Source organism: Gobius niger (assembly GCF_951799975.1).
Source record: "Gobius niger genome assembly, chromosome: 2".
NCBI classification, from domain to species: Eukaryota; Metazoa; Chordata; class Actinopteri; order Gobiiformes; family Gobiidae; genus Gobius; species Gobius niger.
Window position 1 is genome coordinate 13,258,023 of NC_136853.1, and position 22,314 is coordinate 13,280,336.

General features: G+C 41.8%; 1 protein-coding gene across 1 annotated transcript in view; it reads right to left on the minus strand.

Annotated features, from left to right (window-relative positions):
• epha5 (EPH receptor A5) overlaps positions 1 to 22,314 on the minus strand; it is a 105,820-nt gene that overhangs the window by 7,594 nt on the left and 75,912 nt on the right. Inside the window, exons 6-16 of the mRNA XM_079582567.1 lie at positions 21,932 to 22,056; positions 19,319 to 19,408; positions 16,451 to 16,520; positions 16,017 to 16,119; positions 12,482 to 12,549; positions 11,425 to 11,550; positions 10,100 to 10,285; positions 9,833 to 9,894; positions 6,896 to 6,963; positions 6,666 to 6,807; positions 2,537 to 2,686 (exon numbers count right to left, since the gene is read on the minus strand). Coding sequence (XP_079438693.1) covers positions 2,537 to 2,686; positions 6,666 to 6,807; positions 6,896 to 6,963; positions 9,833 to 9,894; positions 10,100 to 10,285; positions 11,425 to 11,550; positions 12,482 to 12,549; positions 16,017 to 16,119; positions 16,451 to 16,520; positions 19,319 to 19,408; positions 21,932 to 22,056 — 1,190 coding nt within the window. The remainder of the gene's footprint in view (positions 1 to 2,536; positions 2,687 to 6,665; positions 6,808 to 6,895; positions 6,964 to 9,832; positions 9,895 to 10,099; positions 10,286 to 11,424; positions 11,551 to 12,481; positions 12,550 to 16,016; positions 16,120 to 16,450; positions 16,521 to 19,318; positions 19,409 to 21,931; positions 22,057 to 22,314) is intronic.

A 22,314-nucleotide genomic window follows, 5' to 3' on the forward strand; every position in this document is an offset into this window, starting at 1 on the left:
TACTGATGATTTGCCCGCACGCTGTCATCTATCTTCTGAGAATGAAGTGAATGAACTGTGTTAAATACGGAGAGATTTTGTGAGACAATTGAGAGGAAAAGTTTGAGTTCCAGAGCAGGAGGGGGAGGCTTAGAGCCAGGCAGGGTAAGCTGGTGCACTGACTCTGCTCAGATCAGAGAAAATCCAGCAGAACGCTTTCAATTAAACATCAAACGTGTGCTCTCCTCTCTCCTCTCATCCTCCGCCTGCTCATCTCCAGACTGCTGCGAGACAGACTGCCTAATAACCACAGGCAGGAGGGGGGGTGGGGGGGTAGAGGGGTGTGGGGGGCACTGGGGTCACTGCCGGGCTGAGTGTGCATATGTGCAAGTGTCTGTGGGTGGGAAAACCTTCAGTGTGTGGCAAACTAAACTTCGACTCCGTTGCACAACGCGAGGCAAGTGAGCCGTCATTCTTCTGCCAATTAAAAAATTCAGAAAAGCATAAGCCAGTTGCTCCTTGTGCAGTTTGTTGGTTGAGCAGCGCCGCATTTTTATGTAAACACCTCATTTTTAGTGGTCTTACGCTCATGAACAAGGACCGAGACAAACACTTCTTCAGGAAACATAATGTAAGCAAAGTTTCTGAAGAAGCAGGAGAGACTAGATATGTGTCACTGTAATCCCACCGTTGGGTTTAGTGCAATGTTCAATGTTTTTTCTTAAATTTATAGATTGTAATTGAAATGAGAATGAGTCAGAAGGCTACATAATATTATTCACAAAAAGGTAGGTTACACTTAAAGTTGCCTGGCCTGCCAGACACTCCTCCTTTCTGTTCAAAAGAGGAACCGTCTGGACAGCTCCTCGCAGCCTATCATTTCACGATTTTACCCACATCGGTCCAATCACACACCAAGAGGCGGGACTTCATTCCCCCAAGAGGTGGAAGCCGTCACCACATGGCGTGTGCTGCGAGTGATACGATGTTTTCTTCTGCTCTTTTGTCTGTTTTGAATCATTTGAAAACAAATTTAATCCCTGAAACCGGAGCAAGAAACAGCGTTCAAAGCGAAAATAAGGACATTTTTGGAAAGGCTTCCTGCCACTTGTTGCTGCGACGAATATAGCGTTGCTCTGATTGGTTAATGCCATCTGTCAATCACGCCCGGGAAATCGGGAAATCGTTGAGATCATGCTTGCTCCCAGACTATGGGCCCGATCTTGTGCATCAAAACGGAGACGATAGCGTGACATTTTGCGCTCAGTCGGAGCTCACTTTGTGATCTTGCCACTCCAGACTTAGCGCATTTAAGTGGGTGGAGACACACACATTTTCCTCCAACCAGATCGACTCCGGACTCCAGGAGAGTGGTTGTGTGGGAGTGGGGGGTGAACATGTGCTTTTGTTTTGCTTCGCGTTCACGCCAAGCGCGGGCCGATCCGCGCCACAGCGGACGCTGTAGCTCTTTTTCTCTCGAGACGTGAACATTGTTTAGCTCACGATGGGGTAAATAAAGTTTTTAGTTTGACCTGTGAGAGCCTAAGGCTTAAGAAAGAACGCAAGACAGCGCAATGTAAACGAGGAAGTGAATGTCAGCCGTGTTTCCATCAGTGCAGTCACCTCCTCTTGTGACGCCCTCACAGGTGGCGGAGGCGAATGGCACATATAGCGCCGCCACTCGGAAAATAATTCGCCAAGAGCCTGTGCCGCCCCGTGCGCCGCCACAAGATCTGGCCCTATATGTCCTATATGTTTGAAATATCTATGAAAAAGCATGTCGTTTTGCAGGCCAGGCAACACTTAAAGCAGAACTAAGTAACTCATGCCCCTAGAGGCCATAAGCGCCACTGCAGGTGTCATAGCATGTTACATTTTTTTACTCATTAATTGTCCGTGAGAGTAAACACTACGCTGACAGAAAAGACAAAGGGAGAGAGGGATATTGTACATCCAATTACTCAATGGAGATCATTTTTTTCACTCAAACTCGGCTGTAAATACTGTTTAAGTGGCGCTAGCCCAGCTAGCTTTACCTGTTAGCCTGTTAGCTTCTTCTTCGTGATTCCATTAGTGTGCATTGGTAAAACCAACCCGGCGCAGGAAGGCTGCAAGGGTGGTTTTCTGGCCAGAGACACCAGGGGGAGATGAAGGACCCCAAATCATCCCATTAAGACTTGTATTACCCCCAGAAGGACAACGTAAAGGTAAACAAGTTACTTAGTACTACTTTAAGGGGCCAGGTGTCAGGCAAATCTAATTTCAATTTTCATGTTTTGGGTAAGTTTTCTCTCTTTGTCATACAAATGTTCGCCTGGAAATGAATAATTTACCTCAATAAAGAGTTTAATTATTCTACTGATTCAAAGTGTCTTCATAGATTTATAAAATCCATTTTCTTCCCACACTGTGGTAATGACTACACAAATCTAACCTGCTACCAATTTGCCTCACACACACACAGTAACCTGGCAACAGTTAGGCTGGTCATTATTCTTTGATTCTGTAGAAACTGAAAGTGCTAATGAGCTTGGTAAAAGGGACACATCAGACTCACGTCCTGATTGGACATCTCCCAGTAGGGCCGCTCCCCGTAGGACATCACCTCCCACATGACGATGCCATAGCTCCAAACGTCACTGGCCGAGGTGAACTTTCTGTACGCGATCGCCTCGGGAGCTGTCCAGCGGATGGGAATCTTGCCACCCTATGAATAAAAAAAAAGATGCATTGGTAAAGGAAGGTGCAAATAGAACGTAGTTGCATGACATGTGATATCCCTGTTTAAATTGATTCAAGCAACCAACATTAACCAACATTAGGTCTCACACATATTCTACAATTTGTGATGTGCAGAGGCTAATATTGTGTTTCTGTTCCCTACATGTGCAAGAAATTCACACACTTAGATAATGTTATCTTAAAAAACGTGTACCTGTTTGGTAGAGCCGTTTTTGTGATAAGTGATTACCTTTATTCTTCAGGCAATGACTAACTTAAGTGTCTTTAAAGGACAACATGCCCAAAGCGTGTTCCTTACCTTCAGCATTCCTGACCTATGCCATGCCTAACCAGGATACAGACACAGGGAAGCAAATAATTGGTCTCTTTCAAAGGCTAAATGCTTAAAACTTGAATGGTAGAGAAGCCTGGTGTGCAATAGTGTGTACATGCTAATTCATTTTAACACCATACATCAAAATTACAAGCTATGTACGTGCAAGATGGCATTACATTAGACAAATATATGTGCACAAAATCAGACACAACCCCCTTTAAAGCAAAAGAACGTAGCCGAACAAAAACAACCTGATTTATTTCTTCATGTGCGCAATTTGGCTAATGAGGCACCAATTCAACCGCGGATTAATAACAGCACATTCTCCTTCCTTTCTCCCGTCCCTCTGTCCTAACTGTCGGGGGGCTGCCAATACCCCCGTGCCTTTTGTCATTTCATGATCGCGCTTTCATGGCAATAGGCAGAGCAAGTTCACAGGATGACTGCAGAGCTCTGAAGGGAACCGCGCTTTTCCGCTGATGAGTGGCGAATTAGCTCGATGAAGTATTGATGAAAATAGGCGGCAGGATATCTTAGCTCCTGATTATTTGAAGGGTGAAAATTACGTTGTCTGCGCCGCTCTGTCAGAGACGAGAGAGAGAGGCAGGAGTGTGGAGTGGGTGAATGACAGCATGAGCGCTAGCAGCATATCCCTGGTGCTAATTGACTGTGGTGGAGTCTGACTTGAGTACTAATTGGACCTCATCCGCCAGGAAGAGGGGTTGACAGGACGCCTCTCAGCCTGGGACACACAACTTCATTTAAAAATTCACAGCAGCTGTCTATACTCGCCAACATTTTTGGACTCAGCGGCAAAAATTGACAGGTAACACTAACATACAATAGGCTGGAGACGTTCCAAGAGGAAGCTCAGTGTGCCATTCTTTTTTGAAATGTTCAGTGTGTAGTTCTTTTCAAAATAAAACAATTAAAACATTAAGTTGTGACATTGTTTTAATGTATGAGTTGCTTGACTTTGCACTGGCTCTTCAAAATTGTAACGATATAATGTAAATGTCTGACTGCATGGGTGAGAAAAAGTACAAGATAATCTGCAGTCTATTTTCAATGACTTCAAAAACACAAGCACTATAGTCAGGTTTTTATATAAACGTACTGTGCCCCAAGCTCTCTTTAGACACTCAGGAGGTGTCCCTGCATCTGAGGACACACATGTCCCTGGCACACACCGCTAACCTAGCTACAACGCCCAGATTGTCAACGAAGGCGTCAATTATGTAGGCGTGTGTGAAAGATGTAGTAGTATATAGACTCAGCTGTTACCCTTCCTCAGGCACTGTTCTTTATTGCTCTTAACAGCTACAACATGTCAAGCAGGTAAAGAAACATCTGTACTTTGACTGAACAAAATGATTGTAGAAAGCAAATAAAGGGCAACAAGTCTCTGTTTGTGTGTTCGTTTTTTACAATATGCTTTTTGACAATGCCAAATCCTTTATCTTTGAGTGAAATGCCTTAGTTTTCTAGAACCACACTTTTTATAGAAGAAGAAGAAGAAGATCTTTATTTATATATGTTTATGCACATAATATGTGACAAAACTTCAACGACAGAATATAAAAGTAAGATTAGTGAAATTGTACAATGGAACATCTCCCAACATTTTGTAATTTTTGACCTAATCCTTTATTGAGTACATTTTACTGAAATACACTGCGTTCCAAATTATTATGCAAATTGGATTTTTGTGTCAAAAAGGTAAAAAAAAAAACAATAAGAATGAAACTCATGGATGGTATCGTGTCTTGGGGCTCTGTGAATCACTGACATTAATCTCAGAGACCTGGGATAATTAGTTTTCAGGTTAAGCCCAGTTAAGGGAAAAACTGCTGAAAAGGGTGTTCCACTTTATTATGCAGATCATCATTTTCAAGCAATATGGGAAAGAAAAAGGGTCTGTCTGCTGATGAAAAGTGTGAAATAGTTGAATGCCTTGGTCTAGGTATGAAAACCTTCGATATTTCATGAAAGATTAAGTGTAATCATCACACTGATAAGAGATTTGTGGATGATTCAGAGCACACTCCGTTTTGTGCAGATAATGGCACAATATAGACGGTTTCTGCCAGACAAACACATCCGATTAAGAGAACAGATGCCACAAAGCAGCATACAGGTATTTGAAGCTGCTGGTGTCTCTGGAGTCCCCCGAACATCAAGGTGTAGGACCCTCCAGAGGCTGCAGTTGTGCATAAACCTTCTATCCGGGCTTCCCCTAAACTGTTAATTGAAGCTGATGAACAGAAACGGCTGCAGTGGCTCAGAAATACATGAGGACTCATTTTCAAACAGTCTTGTTCACTGATGAGGCCGTGTAACCCTGGATGGTCAAATCAATGGAGTAGTGGATGGTTGGTGAATGACCACCATGTCCCAACAAGGCTGTGACGTCAGTAAGGAGGTGGCGGAGTCATGTTTTGGGCCAGAGTCATGGGGAGAGAGCTGGTCGGTCCCTTTAGGCCCTTTTAGGATCCCTGAAGGTGTGAAAATGACCTTTGAAAAATATGTGGAGTTTCTGACTGACCACTGTCTTCTATGCTACAAAAAGAAGAGCCGTGCTTTCCCGAACAAAATCCTCTTCATGCATGACAACGCACCATGTCATACTGCAAAGAATACCTCTGCATCACTGGCTGCTATGGGCATAAAAGGAGAGAAACTCATGATGTGGACCCCCTCCTCCCCTGACCTCAACCCTATTGAGAACCTTTGGAGCCTCAACAAAAAAAACTTCTATGAGGGTGGGAGGCAGTTTTCATCCAAACGGCAGCTTTGGGAGGCTAATCTAACATCCTACAAAGAAATCCAAGCAGAAACTGTCCAAAAACTCACAATTTTAATGGATTTAAGAATTTTGAAGCTGCGATCACACAAGGGCTCCTTTGGTAAAATATAACTTGACCTGTTAATATTTTTTTGATTGAAATAGTTTCTGATTTCAGTAAGTATGACCTCCTAATGCTGCAAATAAAACAAATGACCATTTTCAGTTAATTACAAGCTTTAAAATGTATTGAAACGATGAGTTGCATAATAATTTGGAACAGTGGATTTTGAGGTTTTTACTATATTTATTTTTGAAAAAAATACTGTTATCACTAGGAATTTTTTCCAACACATTTAAATGATCCTCTACCAGTTAAAGACTTGAAAATTATGCTGACTCTCATTTGAGTTGACAATTTAGAAAATCAGAGAAAAATGTCATTTGCATAATAATTTGGAACGCAGTGTAGAGGTAATTGAAATTTAAGCTAAATTGAAATAAAAGGCCCTATAACTGATCATTTCCCCATTCACCCTCAATGTAGCGCATACATTTTAAATAAAACATTTTGTCAAATTTTGTTTAGGCATTTCTTCTTCAAGTTTCGAGGAGCAATACGGCCACAGCAATATCAAGCCTGCTAGTTCACAATCGATAAAATTAGCTCAAAATCATTAGCTGCAGTGCACAGCACACATAGACATATTTAAAAAGGTCTGCTTTTACAATATACTGAGGTTATTTTTTCACTACAAGAAAAAAATCTGATACAGGGTCTTTAATACAAGTATGGGCATGGCCATCATAATTTAAAAACATAAAATACGTTGAAGTGCTTACCCTTGTGGTGTATGCTGCCTCTGCGTCATCCTCCAGGACTCGGGACAGTCCAAAATCGGACACTTTGCACACCAGGTTCCCATTGACCAGGATGTTCCGCGCTGCCAGATCACGGTGCACATAACCCATGTCAGAAAGGTACCTGCAGTTTCCATGAAGGGAAGAGTCTTAGCCAACAGCTGGTGCACTGATGATGTGTTCAAAGACAGACTCAGAGTTCATAAACATACCTCATCCCAGATGCAATCCCACGCATCATCCCCACCAGCTGGATCACGGTGAACTGGCCATCATTTTTCTACCGAGACAGGGACAAACATCAAAATTGGAATGAAAAACGACAACAGTTTTAATAGGACATCTGAATTATGACATGGTATGATATTGTGTAAAAAGATTATAAGCGGGTCCAAGCATCGCTCCTTGTGGCACTCCACATTATACTGTGTGTCCTAATTTATTTATGTCTCTCAACAATGATACCAAATAAGATTTTTCACTGTATGCTGTACATCTCAGCATATTATATAACTGAAAATTATATAATATGCTGACAATTATATTCGCTATAGCGCTATGACTTCTCACCTCCAATGGCCACTCATAGGGGGTCATTTATCAAGGCCGATGCTAAATAGCGGGTGCAAGCTGAAAAATAAAATCTGATATTTGTGGGAATGTATATTAATTTACCATTTGATGTTGCCTGTATGACAGCCCCCGAAATCTTATATGTAAATAAGACAATGCTGTCTGAGAGGGAACGTTGAGAATGTTGTCTAAGCATCCTAACAAAACTATAGGAGTAATACTTCTAAATCAGTAAATGAGAATGGGACTTTAAGCTGTCCAACCCAAATAAACAAGAAATAAACGGTTTATGGGTTAATCTATATCAGCAATAAACAATAATTATTAGAAGCACAAACCAAAACAATATGCTTCCAATCCCCAAATCTTTTGTTCAGTGGGACTTCATCTGTACTCATTCATTGCTTTCCTCACACTGCATTTGCTCTACAAATGCTCCCGCGGTCATGTCTCTATTTTATGTCCACATGAGTGCTTGTCAGCGCTCCCCAGCTCACCAGTCAGGCAGTCAGGGAATCCCCAAACCTTCAAATCCTGCCCAGGGCCGGTTCATTGCTCCTCTGCTGCCGTGAGCCTTACAACATTTCACAAAACGCTGGTCTCTGGTGTCGAGAGCAGCCAAGTCAGCCAACCCCCGGAGCCAAGTAAACCCGCCCCCTCACTCCCCGCTGCTTTAGACCAGACTTAACCTTCAAGCATCAACTCCCCCTCACTGTCAGTGTACGGGGAAGACAAAGCAAGGAGTATTTGTAGGAACAGAAAGCTTTCATTATATCTTTACTGCGGACATGTGTACTGCACAGTAAGTTAAATAGTGCAACATTTCTTTAGAGGTTTCTGAAACAAGAGCGCTTCATTCTTAATTAATTGTGGAATACAGTGGACCATGAATTGACAACATCAGAATAAAAACAAACAAACAGGTAATTATAGTTTCTGTTTTAATAATAGTTAGTTATTGTCGATGTTCCATTCCCTATCCGTTCCTTTCTGTTTTAAACCCATTACTAGATTATAATTGCGAGACAGCCACACTTCTCAGATCTGTTCTAAAAGTTCTGTTTGACATTTTATCTCGACATCTAATACATTAAACGCCTCTCACTTGCATCAGTGGCATGACCGCATGTCCAGACTTTCCTACAAGTGAAATGAGACGTTCGGCCCATGGTGTAAATGATGAGTGCAGCTTTAAGTGCAATGTCCGTAGCAGTGACAGCTAATCTACGAACCCCGCCGCCTGTGCTCCTCTCAAGGCTGTGCCATTTATCCCGGCCTCAGTGCACCAGTCATCCATGTAATTGCTTCATAGAGTCTGCATCCCGATTCTGCCCTGCCCAGCCCTGCCTGCCGGTGTCCCTCCTCAGCCACCGTCCAGGAGAACTCCCCCTGTCCCTGGGGTAAAATCGTGTGAACAGCTTCTATCAAGCGCAAAGCGGGCTGCGTCTTCTTTTGTTCAGAATAATAACAACTTAATAACTAATTTTGCAAACATGAACAATCTGTGTTATACCAGGCAGCAGGAATACATTTTTTAACATCATGATGACAACAATTATGCAGCTATTGTCTTTCTACAGTGCTTCACTCTCTACTGTTGCCACTTAATCCAAGCGAAAAGTTGTTCAAGATGTAAATTGTTCATTTTAAGACAATAAAAATATAATTTCATCAGATCAGCACAGCCCTCGCTCTGTTTGGGGTTGTGAATCGCGACCGCTCTTTTAGTAATTCAAATTGACTTTGTGTGCAACAACTATTATACAATTTGTAATGTTGACTTTCGAAATAATGGGCTTCGGAAACAACAAAAAAGTATCATCTGTGCTGAATAATATTAAAGCGACTATACTTTCTCTCCCTCTCTAAATTAAGCATTTTTGTTGCTGTGTGTGGTTTGTTGTCGTACTCATAAAAACATGCTAACTTGCCATACCACTTTTAGAAAGGCTGACCTCGTCTGATCTCCGAAGCTAAGCAGGTTGGGGATGGGCAGTACCAGGATGGGAGACCGTGTGCAGTCAGTCTACCTCAGGGCAGGTGTATCTTCTCACCAGTAAGTGTGAGGACTGATTATTATATGATCAGATATTACAATGTAGCCTAAAGGAAAATTTGAAATAGCATTTGTAGATAAAAGAGCCATTTCCATGCATGGCAAAGTATTATGATAAAAGATATATATATTCCACTTGCACAGGTTTGATTTTTCATAAACACCTCAATGTTATTTGCTCATAGTTTCCGTCATATTATTGAATCCCCTTGTTGTTGTTGTTGTTGTTGTTCCTAGTAGCTTATTTCTGTAATCTCTTTATTATCGGAGTGCTGCGGAGGTTTTAGTCATCTTTAAGTGTCACTTTTCATGTAGGCTTTAGCACACCGGCACAATGGAGAAAATGAGGTGAACTAATCAGCATGTTTTTCTCTTTCGGAGAGGCATAAGCTCTGATAGGCTCTGTACTTATTTACGTAATGCCATGAATGCAATTTACAATTTACTTCCTTTTTCCAGAATACATTAATCAAACCCTTTGCAATTCATCTTTTTGCACTTGTTAAAGACAAAAGATTACCTTTAGGAAAGTGTCCAGTGATCCATTCTCCATGTATTCTGTGATGATCATCACTGGTTTGCCTGAGAGAGAGAAAAAAACCCCCACGTTTAAAGGGAGTATTTTCCAAACAAAATACAGCTTTCTATTTTCTTTGTGTCAGCGATGTGTGTTCAGACATAGACTCTTTATTGATCCACAGGTCTGAGGAGCTGCTCTTCATATTGTAAAAGCAGGAATGTACTTTTACAGTCTGCTCTACACAAAATAAACGACCATACTACTTACTTTTGGTGACCACTCCTTCCAGCCGAATGATGTTGGGGTGGTTGAACTGGCCCATGATCGATGCCTCCCACAGGAAGTCCCGCCTCTGCTGCTCAGTGTATCCGGCCTTCAGGGTCTTGATGGCGACCTGGAGCTCTCTCTTTCCAGGCAGCCTCAGAGGTCCACAGCACACCTCACCGAATTCACCTGAAGTGGGCATAAACGCATTTCTGACTACTTCAGATTTCATTTTACAATACGAACATCACTATACTACGAAATTTGTTTTTATATCATTTTATATCCATTTTAATGTGCAGAAAAAAATAATATAATCTAATATAGATTATAGATATAGGGGAATATGTAAGTAGAGATATATGTTTTGCTACTAGTTTGAAGTACTGTACAATATGATTATTTTTGTCCATCTAAAATATTTAACATTTCAGGCTTAAAGGGACTATACAGAGTTTAAAAATGTTAAAATTCTGTATTTTCCTCCCCCTACATGTTCCAGCCATGTCCTAATGTGTAGAATGAGCTCAGACCTGTTCACCACACCTGTCTCTAAAATCCTGCACTGTCACTCGGGTCTGAAGTGCCGTCATGCACGAGCTTAATATTGCTGGGTTGCAGGTGACATCATAGCGTTCTAAAGGCCAATGCTATTGTATGGAGGAAAAATGATTTTGTTTTTGAGGACATTTTTGGTCTTGTACAGAGAGATCATGGACCCAGTGATTGATATTAATGATAATTTTTCTAATTCATACATTTTCTTTTGAGCTACGACTTGTGAAAGTGTAATGCTGTTAATAGGAAAAACTGGCTCCTGCCCCCCGCTGGGCCCGATGACATCATCACATTCTAGAACCTGCAACCCAGCAATAGAAGCTGCAGTTACGCGTAAGACCTGAGGTGGCAGTAGTGAGTATAAAATAGCGAACTTTCATCTAGCCCCTTTAATGTAATGTTTTTATTTTACAATAGAAAATGTTTAGACATTCCCCAATTTGACAAATTACACATTGTTTTTACATTGTATCTCTATTATTCTATATGCAGGGGTCTGTAGGTTGATTTTGGATTCTGATCAACTGATTATGCAGCCGTGTAGCATTCGTTTTCTTTTACAAAAATGTGATATGTTAAAATGATAGCAGCAATTACATTATGAGAAAGGTCCATATTATATGAGGAGCCTGCTCGCCAGGTGGAACAGCATCATTTTCACAGATTGAAACAAATGATAATTCATTCTGTGACACATTATGCTTTCTACATTTAACACTCCGACGCCCTGGCAGCAGAATCAGTGTCTCGGGCATTATGAGCCAACTCACCTGCCCCGATGATGCGCTCTATGGAGATGAAGGACACGTCGATCTCCTGGGTGAACTCGTGCACGGCCTGGTTTGGATCTTCATACGTCAGGGGGTCAATGTAGGTGCGCACCCCGGGGAACTTAACTGATGACACACACACAAAAAGCCAATGCCATTAACATAAGCATTTACCCGAGAATTAGCCAGGATTAGGATGAATGGAATTTCTCATGGTAACTACAGAGACCTGAACAAGTGATGGATTAGTGTTTGAAGTGGTATTATATGGCATCACCATTTTGTGCTTTATGTGGCCTTTTTTTATTATCTCTCTGGCCTCTTCACATAGAATCTATTCTAAGCTTTCCACAAGGATTTTGGAAAGAACATCGTCGGGATCGATGTTTCTCAGTCATGTGACTTTTGGTTGGCAATTAGCTGTCTGGAACAGTGGTTATTTAAATACATATCAAAGTGGAACCTCGCATGAATGGACAAATCTACTAATAACGTAGCAACAGGCCCCCTGTAGTACTCTGTTACACATAAACAAAGATCGGCTGAACACTATATGAACAATTTTATGTGTCTCAGCATGATTTCTTTTTGTCTTCGGCTGATTCATGAAACCAATTCTCCCAAATGGAAGACATCACTCACATCACCTTTTTTCGTCTCTAATAAAAACGTTAGTTGGCGGCGTGAATCATGACATATTGGCTGGGTATTATTTTTCATGACTGGTGTGGAGCGAATGGAGCCGTCACAGCCAGCTCCAGCGCCAACAGATGGGGAGCAGGACACAAAAGCTAAAAAGTGTGGCCAAATATATTAAGCTGTCACGGTCAATAAATCATCATTGCTCTGTGCGCCTTTTGCCAAGATGTCTGCCGGGAAGCCGATTTGTGGCTGTGTCATTCAAAAGAAAAAAAATGTAGCATACAACGTCGTTCGCTACACGTACAGATATTTGTATGAGATGGGAAGAACTGACAAAAACATGGCCGTGGTGTGACCCGAAAAGTGATGTAAACTTGAAGTGAACTTTGTCGACTGAATCAGCTGCTTAACTCACTGTGACCGTTGTGGAAGTGCATCTTCTCCTCTTCAGGGTCCTGTTTGGCTTTGCTGTACCCGCAGCGCCTGGGGGACGGACACACACAGAAGAGATGTTCCGCCGTAAACAGCCAAGATATGGAGCTTTTATTGGACAACTTTTCTTTTCTTTTTTTCCCAGCATCCAGAAAGTTGAATAATTTCTCAACCTCAGCTGGTCTGGTTCAACTTTTGTAAGGACTAAATTGTACTTCTATTCTTATTATTATTAATATAATTAAGCTTTTACAATGTTGGTTAAGTCCAATTTTCCACTGAAATTATTACATGGCGGTAAAAAGCTAGAAATTTCTTCTTGTACGACCATTACAGCACAACTTGAAGCTAGGGCTGTGCAATTAATCAAAATCCGATTACAATTTCGATTATTACACTAAACAATTACAAAATCAGCATAATCGAAAAAAAAAAACATTTTTAAATTATTTTTATTATTATTTTTATTTATTTTTGCAAAGCAGACTTGCATTATTTCATAGCGCTGGGATTATTTTCCCTTCGTATTTCACATGCCATGGCTCATGCTTTTGCCTGACACCACAACAAACAGTGCTGTGTGATGATGTCATCAGGCCACGCTGCCCAGTTTACTTGCGCAGGTGTGAGGGCTGGCCAGCAGGGGGCAGGTGTGAAACAGAGACCTCTCCTTAATCGAGGCAAACTTGAAATCATTTGTACTTTTATGACTGTTCAGAAAACAGAAAATATTCAGCATAGTTTTTTTGAATTAATACATAAATAAATACTTTTTTTTATTGTTTGAATATTCGTGATTTCAATTATGACAAAAATAATCGTAATTTTGTTTTTTTTCAATAATCAAGCAGCACTACTTGAAGCATTTCTGAGAAAAAAAAAAAGCATATCAATACAACAATTCTGGTAAACTTCAATATCCCAGAGGCCATGGTCAAACCACAACTTGCTGGAAAGTCGTGTGTATTTTTGTGCGCGCTCCGTAAATACTGCCCGATGTCAATATTTAGACAAGCCGCATCAGCGATAATCACAGATAACCCCGATTAAACAGCAGGATTGATTTCTACACTTGATCCTATTCGCAAATACAAACCCACCCCCACACACATAGAGGTCATTGCGCGTCTGGCGCATGTCTGCATTCTGTGGGCCAGTTGGAGTTACTGCCTCTAGGTGTATATGGTCTAGGTTTAGAAGGCAACTGGAGAGGGCGGGTGGAGAGTTCTATTCCTCTGTGTGAATTGCTGCCGGGGGGTATTTAACTTTCCGGTGATGTTGAGTCAAGGGCTTTTGAGATCGCAGTCTGCCTTGCCAACCGTCTAACTTCCTGCTACCCATCCGGATGAGTCGGTATAGGCCGGTTTTGCTGTTTTTGGAAGTGCATGCATGCGTGGGTAGATTCAATAGGGGTGGTGGTGCACTGGATTTGGGCGATGGGGAGTTAAGAGGGGGAAGGGGGTTTGCCTGTGTCCTAAATTCAGCAGCGGAAAATTTGGATTTTCCTAGATCACTCCTCCCCCACATAGAGTGTCTGGTTAAGCTAGATTCAGCTCAGCATCTCTCCTCTTCGCAGTTAGCCGTTCATGTGATTATGCAGAACGGGAAGTGCACATTCACAATTATAGCAAATGCATTATTCAACAAAGTTTTAGTGAAACAGAGATGGTTGCAATAGGGGGAAGAGCAGAATAAATCAATTATAATTGACTATATCTATTTTAAAATGTTAAATGTCGATTGAATTATAGAACATACTATTAAGAGCCAACATCTTAATCTTGTATTGCACTTGTATTGTGCTTTACAAGCCTATATTATCAAGTTTCTCAAAGCACTACACTGTAGTTATTCATTCCCGCAATACTCGATAGTAAGCTACTATTGTAGCCACAGCTGCCCTTGGGATAGATCAAGGGTGTTCAAAGTGCAGCCCGGGGGCCAAATGCGGCCCTCAGTCAAATTGTTGGTGGCCCTCAGGCTTGTTGCTGAATCAGCATACATTACCCGAAATGTTACTTCATGTTTAATAATTCTATGCAGTTCTAACCTAACAACTCAAATTTTATTGTGAGACAGAGCTGCCATTAAAGTTTAAATCATAAATAAAGGTGTGGGGCACAATTTAAACCACTGCTAAATACACTTAGTTGAAGATTTCACGGCACTGCCCACCAATATGTGGCCCTTCACCCCGTGTAAAAAGTTTGGACACCCCTGGGATAGATAAACGGCAGCGAGTCTGTGCCATCAGCCCCTCCAACTACCACCAACCACTCACTCACACACTACATTCATTCTGGCCTATTGTACATGTTTTTAGTGGTAGGGGAAAACGGAGTACCCGGAGGAAACAGCAATGTCATAATTAAAGGCCCTACTACACATTACTTTTTTCCTGGTAGTAGAACAACATTTGATTTGTCCTTCGGTAAAGTGTAAAAGTAGAAAGACCACAGTGAGTTGTGCATCTAATTACGAACATGCCAGATGTTGTTTTTTACTCTAATGTGACTTTCACTTTCTGAAATGTCATCCCAGTGAGAAATTTAATTGTGCTCGGAAAGTTAGGAATGAGTCACGGCCACAACTAACTGCTAACTAACTCCGACCGACCGACCAACCAACCAACCCACCAACCAACCAACCAAATCCCAACCGACCAATCGACCGACCGACCAACCAACCGACCAACCAACCAACCAACCAACCAACCAACCAACCAGCCAGCCAGCCAGCCAGCCAGCCAGCCATCCGACCAACCGACCATCCGATCAACCAACCCACCAACCCACCAACCCACCATCCAACCAACCAACCACCCAAACAACCAACCAACCAACCAACCAACCAACTAACCGCCCACCAACCCACCAACCCACCATCCAACCAACCAACCAACCAACCAACCAACCAACCAACCAACTGACCGACCGACCAACCAACCATCCAACCATCCAACCATCCATCCAACCAACCAACCAACCAACCAACCAACCAACCATCCATCCAACCAACCAACCAACCAACCAACCAACCAACTAACCGCCCACCAACCCACCAACCCACCATCCAACCAACTAACCAACCAACCAACCAACCAACCAACCAACCATCCATCCAACCAACCAACCAACCAACCAACCAACTGACCGACCGACCAACCAACCATCCAACCATCCAACCAACCAACCAACCAACCAACCAACCAACCATCCAACCATCCAACCATCCAACCATCCAACCAACCATCCAACCAACCAACCAACCAACCAACCAACCGTGCCACCGTGCCCATAATAGCCAACAACAGCACCCCATCATAACTGTATCCACTTCTGCACCCTCATTTCTATTTACTTATTTTTAATCATTGGCCACTTCATCCTCTCCATCTGCGTTTCCCAGTCATCATTATGTGTGTTGGCGTCGGTCCACACCTAACACCTGCTCTTTCAAACACACACAAACCCCTCCCAGCCCGTGCCCATGAATGATGTTTTTATTTACGGACGTACCTTCCACTGAGCAGGAAGCCGGCCACCACTGCCAGGAGGACCAGAGCCAGCGTGACGGCCACAGCGACGATCGAGGCCTGGGCGCGCTCGCTAGTCGCCGTCACTGCCAGCAAAACAAGCGCACACAGATTTAGACACAAATGCAAATGAGGGTCTGAGCGCACCTGCCGTGAGCTGTGGTTACTGAAGCGTCCAGAGGCAGGTGGGAGTTATTGGTCTGTTGAGCTCTCGTGGTTTAGAGCTAGACCTGCCGTGTTCTTTTTTCTTCATCAATATCAATATCAATCTTTGTCCCTACGTGGGAGACCTAGATACATCAAATTCTCTTCTGATATTTTGTCCGAGTCAGCCAAAATCTCACAATGTACTATACATCTTTGCACCGTGATTAGTCCTAGTTCAAGTTCATAGGTGTTCTAGATACTACTACTCACAGTAAGGGCTGGTCTGGAATTCATAACGCCGACTGAATGCACCATAGCCCGCTGAGGTCCTGGCCCGCACCTGCAATGAAGTAAAAATGAAGTGAAAAAGTAAATCACAATGTACTCAGGCATCTGCTTTCCTTCACACATTTTCACTCTTTTGCACTGACATGTAGTTGTTTCATTTTGGCGTGATATCATATGTAAACATTTTTCTTTTTTTTTAATGTCTTTGAATTATTTTCTAATTGATTGACTGCGGAATTCTTCCGCAGTCAATTATTGGTTTTCATGTTCTTTATTATTATTCCTCTTCCATCTTTTTCCCGATTTTCTAGAGCTTTCAGCACCTTCATGCTTTGTGCAATTTATGCAAGTTATGCATCAAAATGTTCTGCATGTTGAGGAGAAGGGTGCTATTACTTTTGGGACTTCTGCAACTTACGGTTTTTCCGCAATCGGCCAAAATGTCGGAGATTTTTCCCATTGACTTATAATGGGGCTGCCGCAAATCCATGCTTTTCTGCCCTTTTTTCTGCATTTTCTGCAATTTCTGCACTTTGTGCATGTTCAGCTTATGCAACTTGTGGGTTTTGAGAAAAAATTGGCCTTCTGCAATTTTCCAGTTTTTTTATACGGGAGTTTGAAATTTTTGCATTAGTGTGTATGTGGACCTGTCGCATTGGTGTGTATGGGGGAATCCAGCCAATCAGGAGACTCCAGGCCTTTCAGCCATTTGTGCAGCTTCTGCCAATCAAGCACTGAGGCCATTTCAACAGTTTGATCAGTTTATGCAATATAAAAGTTTATGCAATATTAATAATTTATGCAAAGTAACCACTTTATGGGATTTAACCAGTTTATGCATTTTAAAGCGTTTATGCAATTTAAGAGTTTATGCCATTTAGGATTTATGCAAATTATCCCATTCGTGCATTTTACCACTTTTTGCAGTTTATACAGTTTATGCAACATGACATTTTATGCATTTTACCAGTTTATGCAAATTTGATTATGCAATTTGAACAGTTTATGCAATTTCTGCATTCGCTTCCCGCATTTCCGCAGTCAATCGCAATGGCGCAGCCATTGCATTTCTAGTTTAACATTGAAATAGTAAAATGAATGGAAGATTGACTTCCAGAAGCCAGGGTTTCAAAGGGGGTGGGACTGTTGAGCTCCACTGAGTTTCAGGCCGAACGCCCCACTGCTTGCTCCAGCTGTCGATGAGCACAAACTCTAACCATAAGATCTTTGAATAATAACTCGCTAATTTGATTATAAAATGCTTGACTTAATGAAATGGTTCGGTAATGATTTCTTCCATTGAAATCCATACATAGGTCACATTTTCTTTAGATCAGTGGTTCTCTGGTATGGCATTGGCATTGGGGACCGTCTTTCTAACCCATAAAATACTTTTAGGCTTCGATCAGTATTGTAAAACATTTTCTGACAAATTGATGCTGATTTACGCTAATAATCCTATGAAGCTGAAATCTGGATCATGTATTGATTGTATCAGACTCAGGTTGTGCTTTCCTACTTTGTCATTTTTAATTGAAATTAAAGGTAGAGTGGAAGATGTTCTTTTTCCGGGTGGATCATCAAGACGATTGGTCCTCCTAATTGTCAATCATTCTGGTGATTTGCCTACGTAAGGCCGTCGTGCGTGCTCGCCCCTTGTTAATTTCTGCGCATGCACACTTTCAAGCCTATGTGAGTTATGCTGTTAGCCATTCATTGCTGCTCGCAGAACGCACCGAGTCGTTTCAAAATGGCAGAAGGTGGCAGGAGAAAAAGTGTCTTCGAAGTGTATGAGAAGAAGAGAAAGGCTTCAGAAGGGAGAAACAAGACCAGAGTGTTTTTGGGAGATTCTTCCTCCTCGGAGGCATGACCATTGCGCTTGCGCATTTTTTTTTTAAAAGCGGAGAGGGTGGTTCTTTCCTAAAATTCGGGAAAATCCTCCTGTATACCTTTAATGTTTCCTTTGCAACCCACTGAAAGTGTTTCAAAGTGGACAGTCTGCCCCATGGCAGCTGTGGCTTCAATAACAGCTTACCACCACCACTGAGTGTGGGGTCAATGAATAATTAGTACTATGTAGCATTTTGAGAAACTTGTGACACAGGTTATTGATTAGGCTACAGTCAAGTTGGGGCTTTGACCAAATCACAGCTCATTACTATTAGTCATTTATTGGAAAAATGTTCTCTATAGTATTTTCCTGTTTACATTCTATGTGACCTGTGACCTAGCCCAAATAAGTTTGACACCCCTGCTTTAGAAATATTATAGAGAAGTAAAACCCCAAGATTCCATACTCCATATTACCAAGGAATACCAACTATGTTTACTTATAAGTTACAGTCTTTTTTTTTACTGGGTAATGATGATAACATGCATTTCAATCCTATTTACAAGCTGTGAAGTGAAGAACTGCATATGTGAATGTTTTTCCCATACACTACCGCTCAAAAGTTTGGCAGATTTTTTTTTTTTAATGATGATGACATTAAATTAACTCAGAAATACAGTTCAGATATAGTTAGTGTTGTGAATCCCTACTCTAGCTGGAAACGGGTGACATTTAATGGAATACCTACATAGATGTGCAGAGGCGCATTACTAGCAACCATCGCTCCAGTGTTCTAAAAGTACATTGTGTTAGCTAATCGTGTTAGAGGGTAATTGATGATTAGAAAACCCTCGTGCAGTTATGCTAGCACTGCTGAAAACTGTTGTGCTGATGAGAAAAGCTACAGAAGTGGATTGGGTATACTGCGGGAAAAGGAAACAGCCTCAGAAAGAAAGGTTGCAGTTATCATTTTGGTCCATGAAACAACACATGGGACCATATTTTCAACACTTACTCACCTGGAAGATGTAGACAGAGGAGGGCTTGAGGCCTTCCACCACCATCTCCGTCTCCTTGGACTTGATTATGGTGTAGCTGGAGTCCTGCTCCTGTGGGAATTTTCATCATTTCATGTTAAGCACATGTTGTTTCAGCGCCAAAGACTCCCCCCCCCCCCCCCCCCTTTTTATCTACCTGCAAGATATGTGTGCCTTGGAGCCTGTGTGTGTATATCTTGGTATCATCTTCCAAACAGTAACCACATGAGGTTTAAACACAGCTAAATGCCCCTCCATTAGCCTGAAGCCATTAGCTAACCACTGACCACAAAACCTCTCTCCTGTGCTGGATACCTTTATTCTGACCTTCCCAGAAAAGGAACACAACATCAGGGTATGAAAGTTAGAAGAGGGAAGGGCGCCGGAACAATGATCTCAAAACGAGCCGCATCAGATTGCTGGCCCTGCTTTTTGAAGAAAGGATTAGAAAATAACAAGTGCATCACATTGCTATTGGGAGGTGCATTGATCTGTATCTATATCTCAGCGGGTTTGATTTGAATGCTTGTGCTCTTTAAATACCTCTCCCTGGTCCTACTTAATAGACATAACGGTTTGTTTAATGGGGCACATAAGGGAAACGAATGTAACATGCACGGTCTGCAGTTTTAGCGATGAACTGAACTGTAATGTAAAGCGTGCATTAATGGACACTAGAGTGGTTTCAAAGTTTCGGTCTAGTATTGATGCCCCCACTTGGTAATTTTCCTCAAGAGAGATGCTGCTTGGATAAGATGTCTCGGATTTAGATGGCACCAAGGGGTCATTTTCATGAAAGTGAATTATTATGAATGTGCATCGTCCTTCTATGTAGTTCTATTGCTTATCCAGAAAAGTGTGTGTGTATCAGTGTTGTTTTCGTCAACGAAGACGATAACGATATCTTTTCGTTGACGCCCCTTTTTTTAATGACGATAACGTAACGTTGACGAGCTAAAATGAGCTCTTTGGGGACGAGAACATGACGAGACGTTTACGAGTTTACGTCAATGAGACGAGACGAGACAAAAATGGGAGAAGATTTTTCGTCAGATCGTCCACAAACAGAGTTTGTGCGCGGAGTGAGAGAACACACGGTAAACGTGACCCGGTCATGATACGGCGGCGCCTCATTCTCTCTCTCTCTCTCTCTCTCTCTCTCTCTCTCTCTCTCTCTCTCTCTCCGCGTGGCGTGCGGTCACTGCTCGCGTACATCCTCCTCGGAGCGTCTGACATCCAGGTCACAGGGACTTTGTTGTTTCTCAGGACAGTTTTCAATACCGTGGCGTATGAACGCAGAAAGCACGTTGATGTAGGCTACGTATGTGCAGACAGCGCTGTTGGTAAAAAAAAAAAAATCTCGAAGCGATCAGAGGACGAGGAGAGCGGGCGCTTTTGGGAAAAGTCCTGTTCACAGTCGGCCGACCACTTCTGCCAGTGCCTGTCGTGGTGTCATCTGTTTGTCAAAAGCCAATAGAAGCTATTATTTATCCCAATTTCCAAGACTTATCGAAATTAATTATCACTTCTTATAATGAAACCGACGAAAACTTGACAAAAACCTTTTTAATTTTTGTCTGACTAAAACGTGACTAAAACGATCACATTTTGAAATGACTAAAATGTGACTAAACCTAAATGCATTTTCGTCCAAATGACTAAGACTAAAACTAAAACTAAAAGGGCTGCCAAAAACAACACTGGTGTGTGTTATGGACACACACATATTTGGTACAAGTGATAATTAGAATTAGTTAAATTATGATGTATTAATGCTGTGGATAAAATGACATAATTGATCATAACACGCTGCCCACGAAGTGACTTCCTGTTTCGATCCAGCACAACAAAATAAAAGCACCATCTTATTCATTAGTTCAGCAGTTCATTAGTTCAACTTTCTTTCTGCCTAACTATTAACAGACAAAACATTTAAAATGTGTGTATTTAATTATATTCTTGTAATGTTGCAAGTACCTGCTGAACTAATCAATAAGATGAGCTGTGTGATTTTATTTTGCCGTGCTGGATCAAAACAGGAAGTCGCTTCTTGGGTGGCATTGTTGTGATTTGAAGTTATGCAGAGTCAATTCTAACAATGATTATTTAATATGAAGATTTTGCACATTATCACATATTTTGTGGTACAGTTAGTAGATGAGATAATGTAAAGTCATCCAGGTAGTTAACTATAATGGACAACTGCCCTGAGAAAGCTGTACCGTGAGAATGTGAGTCCAGTTGTTCTTGTTTTATCTTTCTGAGTTTGTACAGTTGGTAAGATCAAGGCTCAGCACTAAGCACACGTGTCGAAAATAGGACAGTGGCGTCTTCTTTCAGACTTCCACTCAAATTATTGAGTGACGACGTTCACAGCAAATGACAAAGGGTCAAATATCAATAACATAATTCCAGTGCTGTAAATGTCAAATCCTTTGGAAATGTCAAATTTCACATGTTTTCAGAAAAGCACATGAAGAACACAGATTTTTTTTTTTAAAAGAGAGAAAGTTTAAGTTGAATATATGTTTTTTTAAGTTGATCAACTGCACGCTTAACAAACAGCTCATTTAAGCAGACTAAACTATACTTTACCTTCTCAAAGTACTTGATCTCGTACTCCAGAATGATGCCGTTGGGGCGGTCCGGCTCGGCCCAGGACAGAGAGATGCTGCTTTTCCCGGTATGGCCTTTCCTCACCACGCTCACAGGGGACGGAGCTGCAACACAGAGCAACAAGTCACTGCAGACGTGCGTCATTCCTCCATTAGAGATTCTGTAGCTGTGAATAGTTTATCAAAAGGATATCATTTGGTGTATAGAAATAAAATACAATGCTCTCCTGGGATCTAGTAGTTTTACTGGTGGTTGTGATGAAGGTGAAGAAGCTGTGGTAGCTTTATAGCTAAAACGGCCACAAATGTTGCAATGTTCAAATAAACAAAATGAAAGCTGTGGAGCCTTGGTTCTGCTACTGC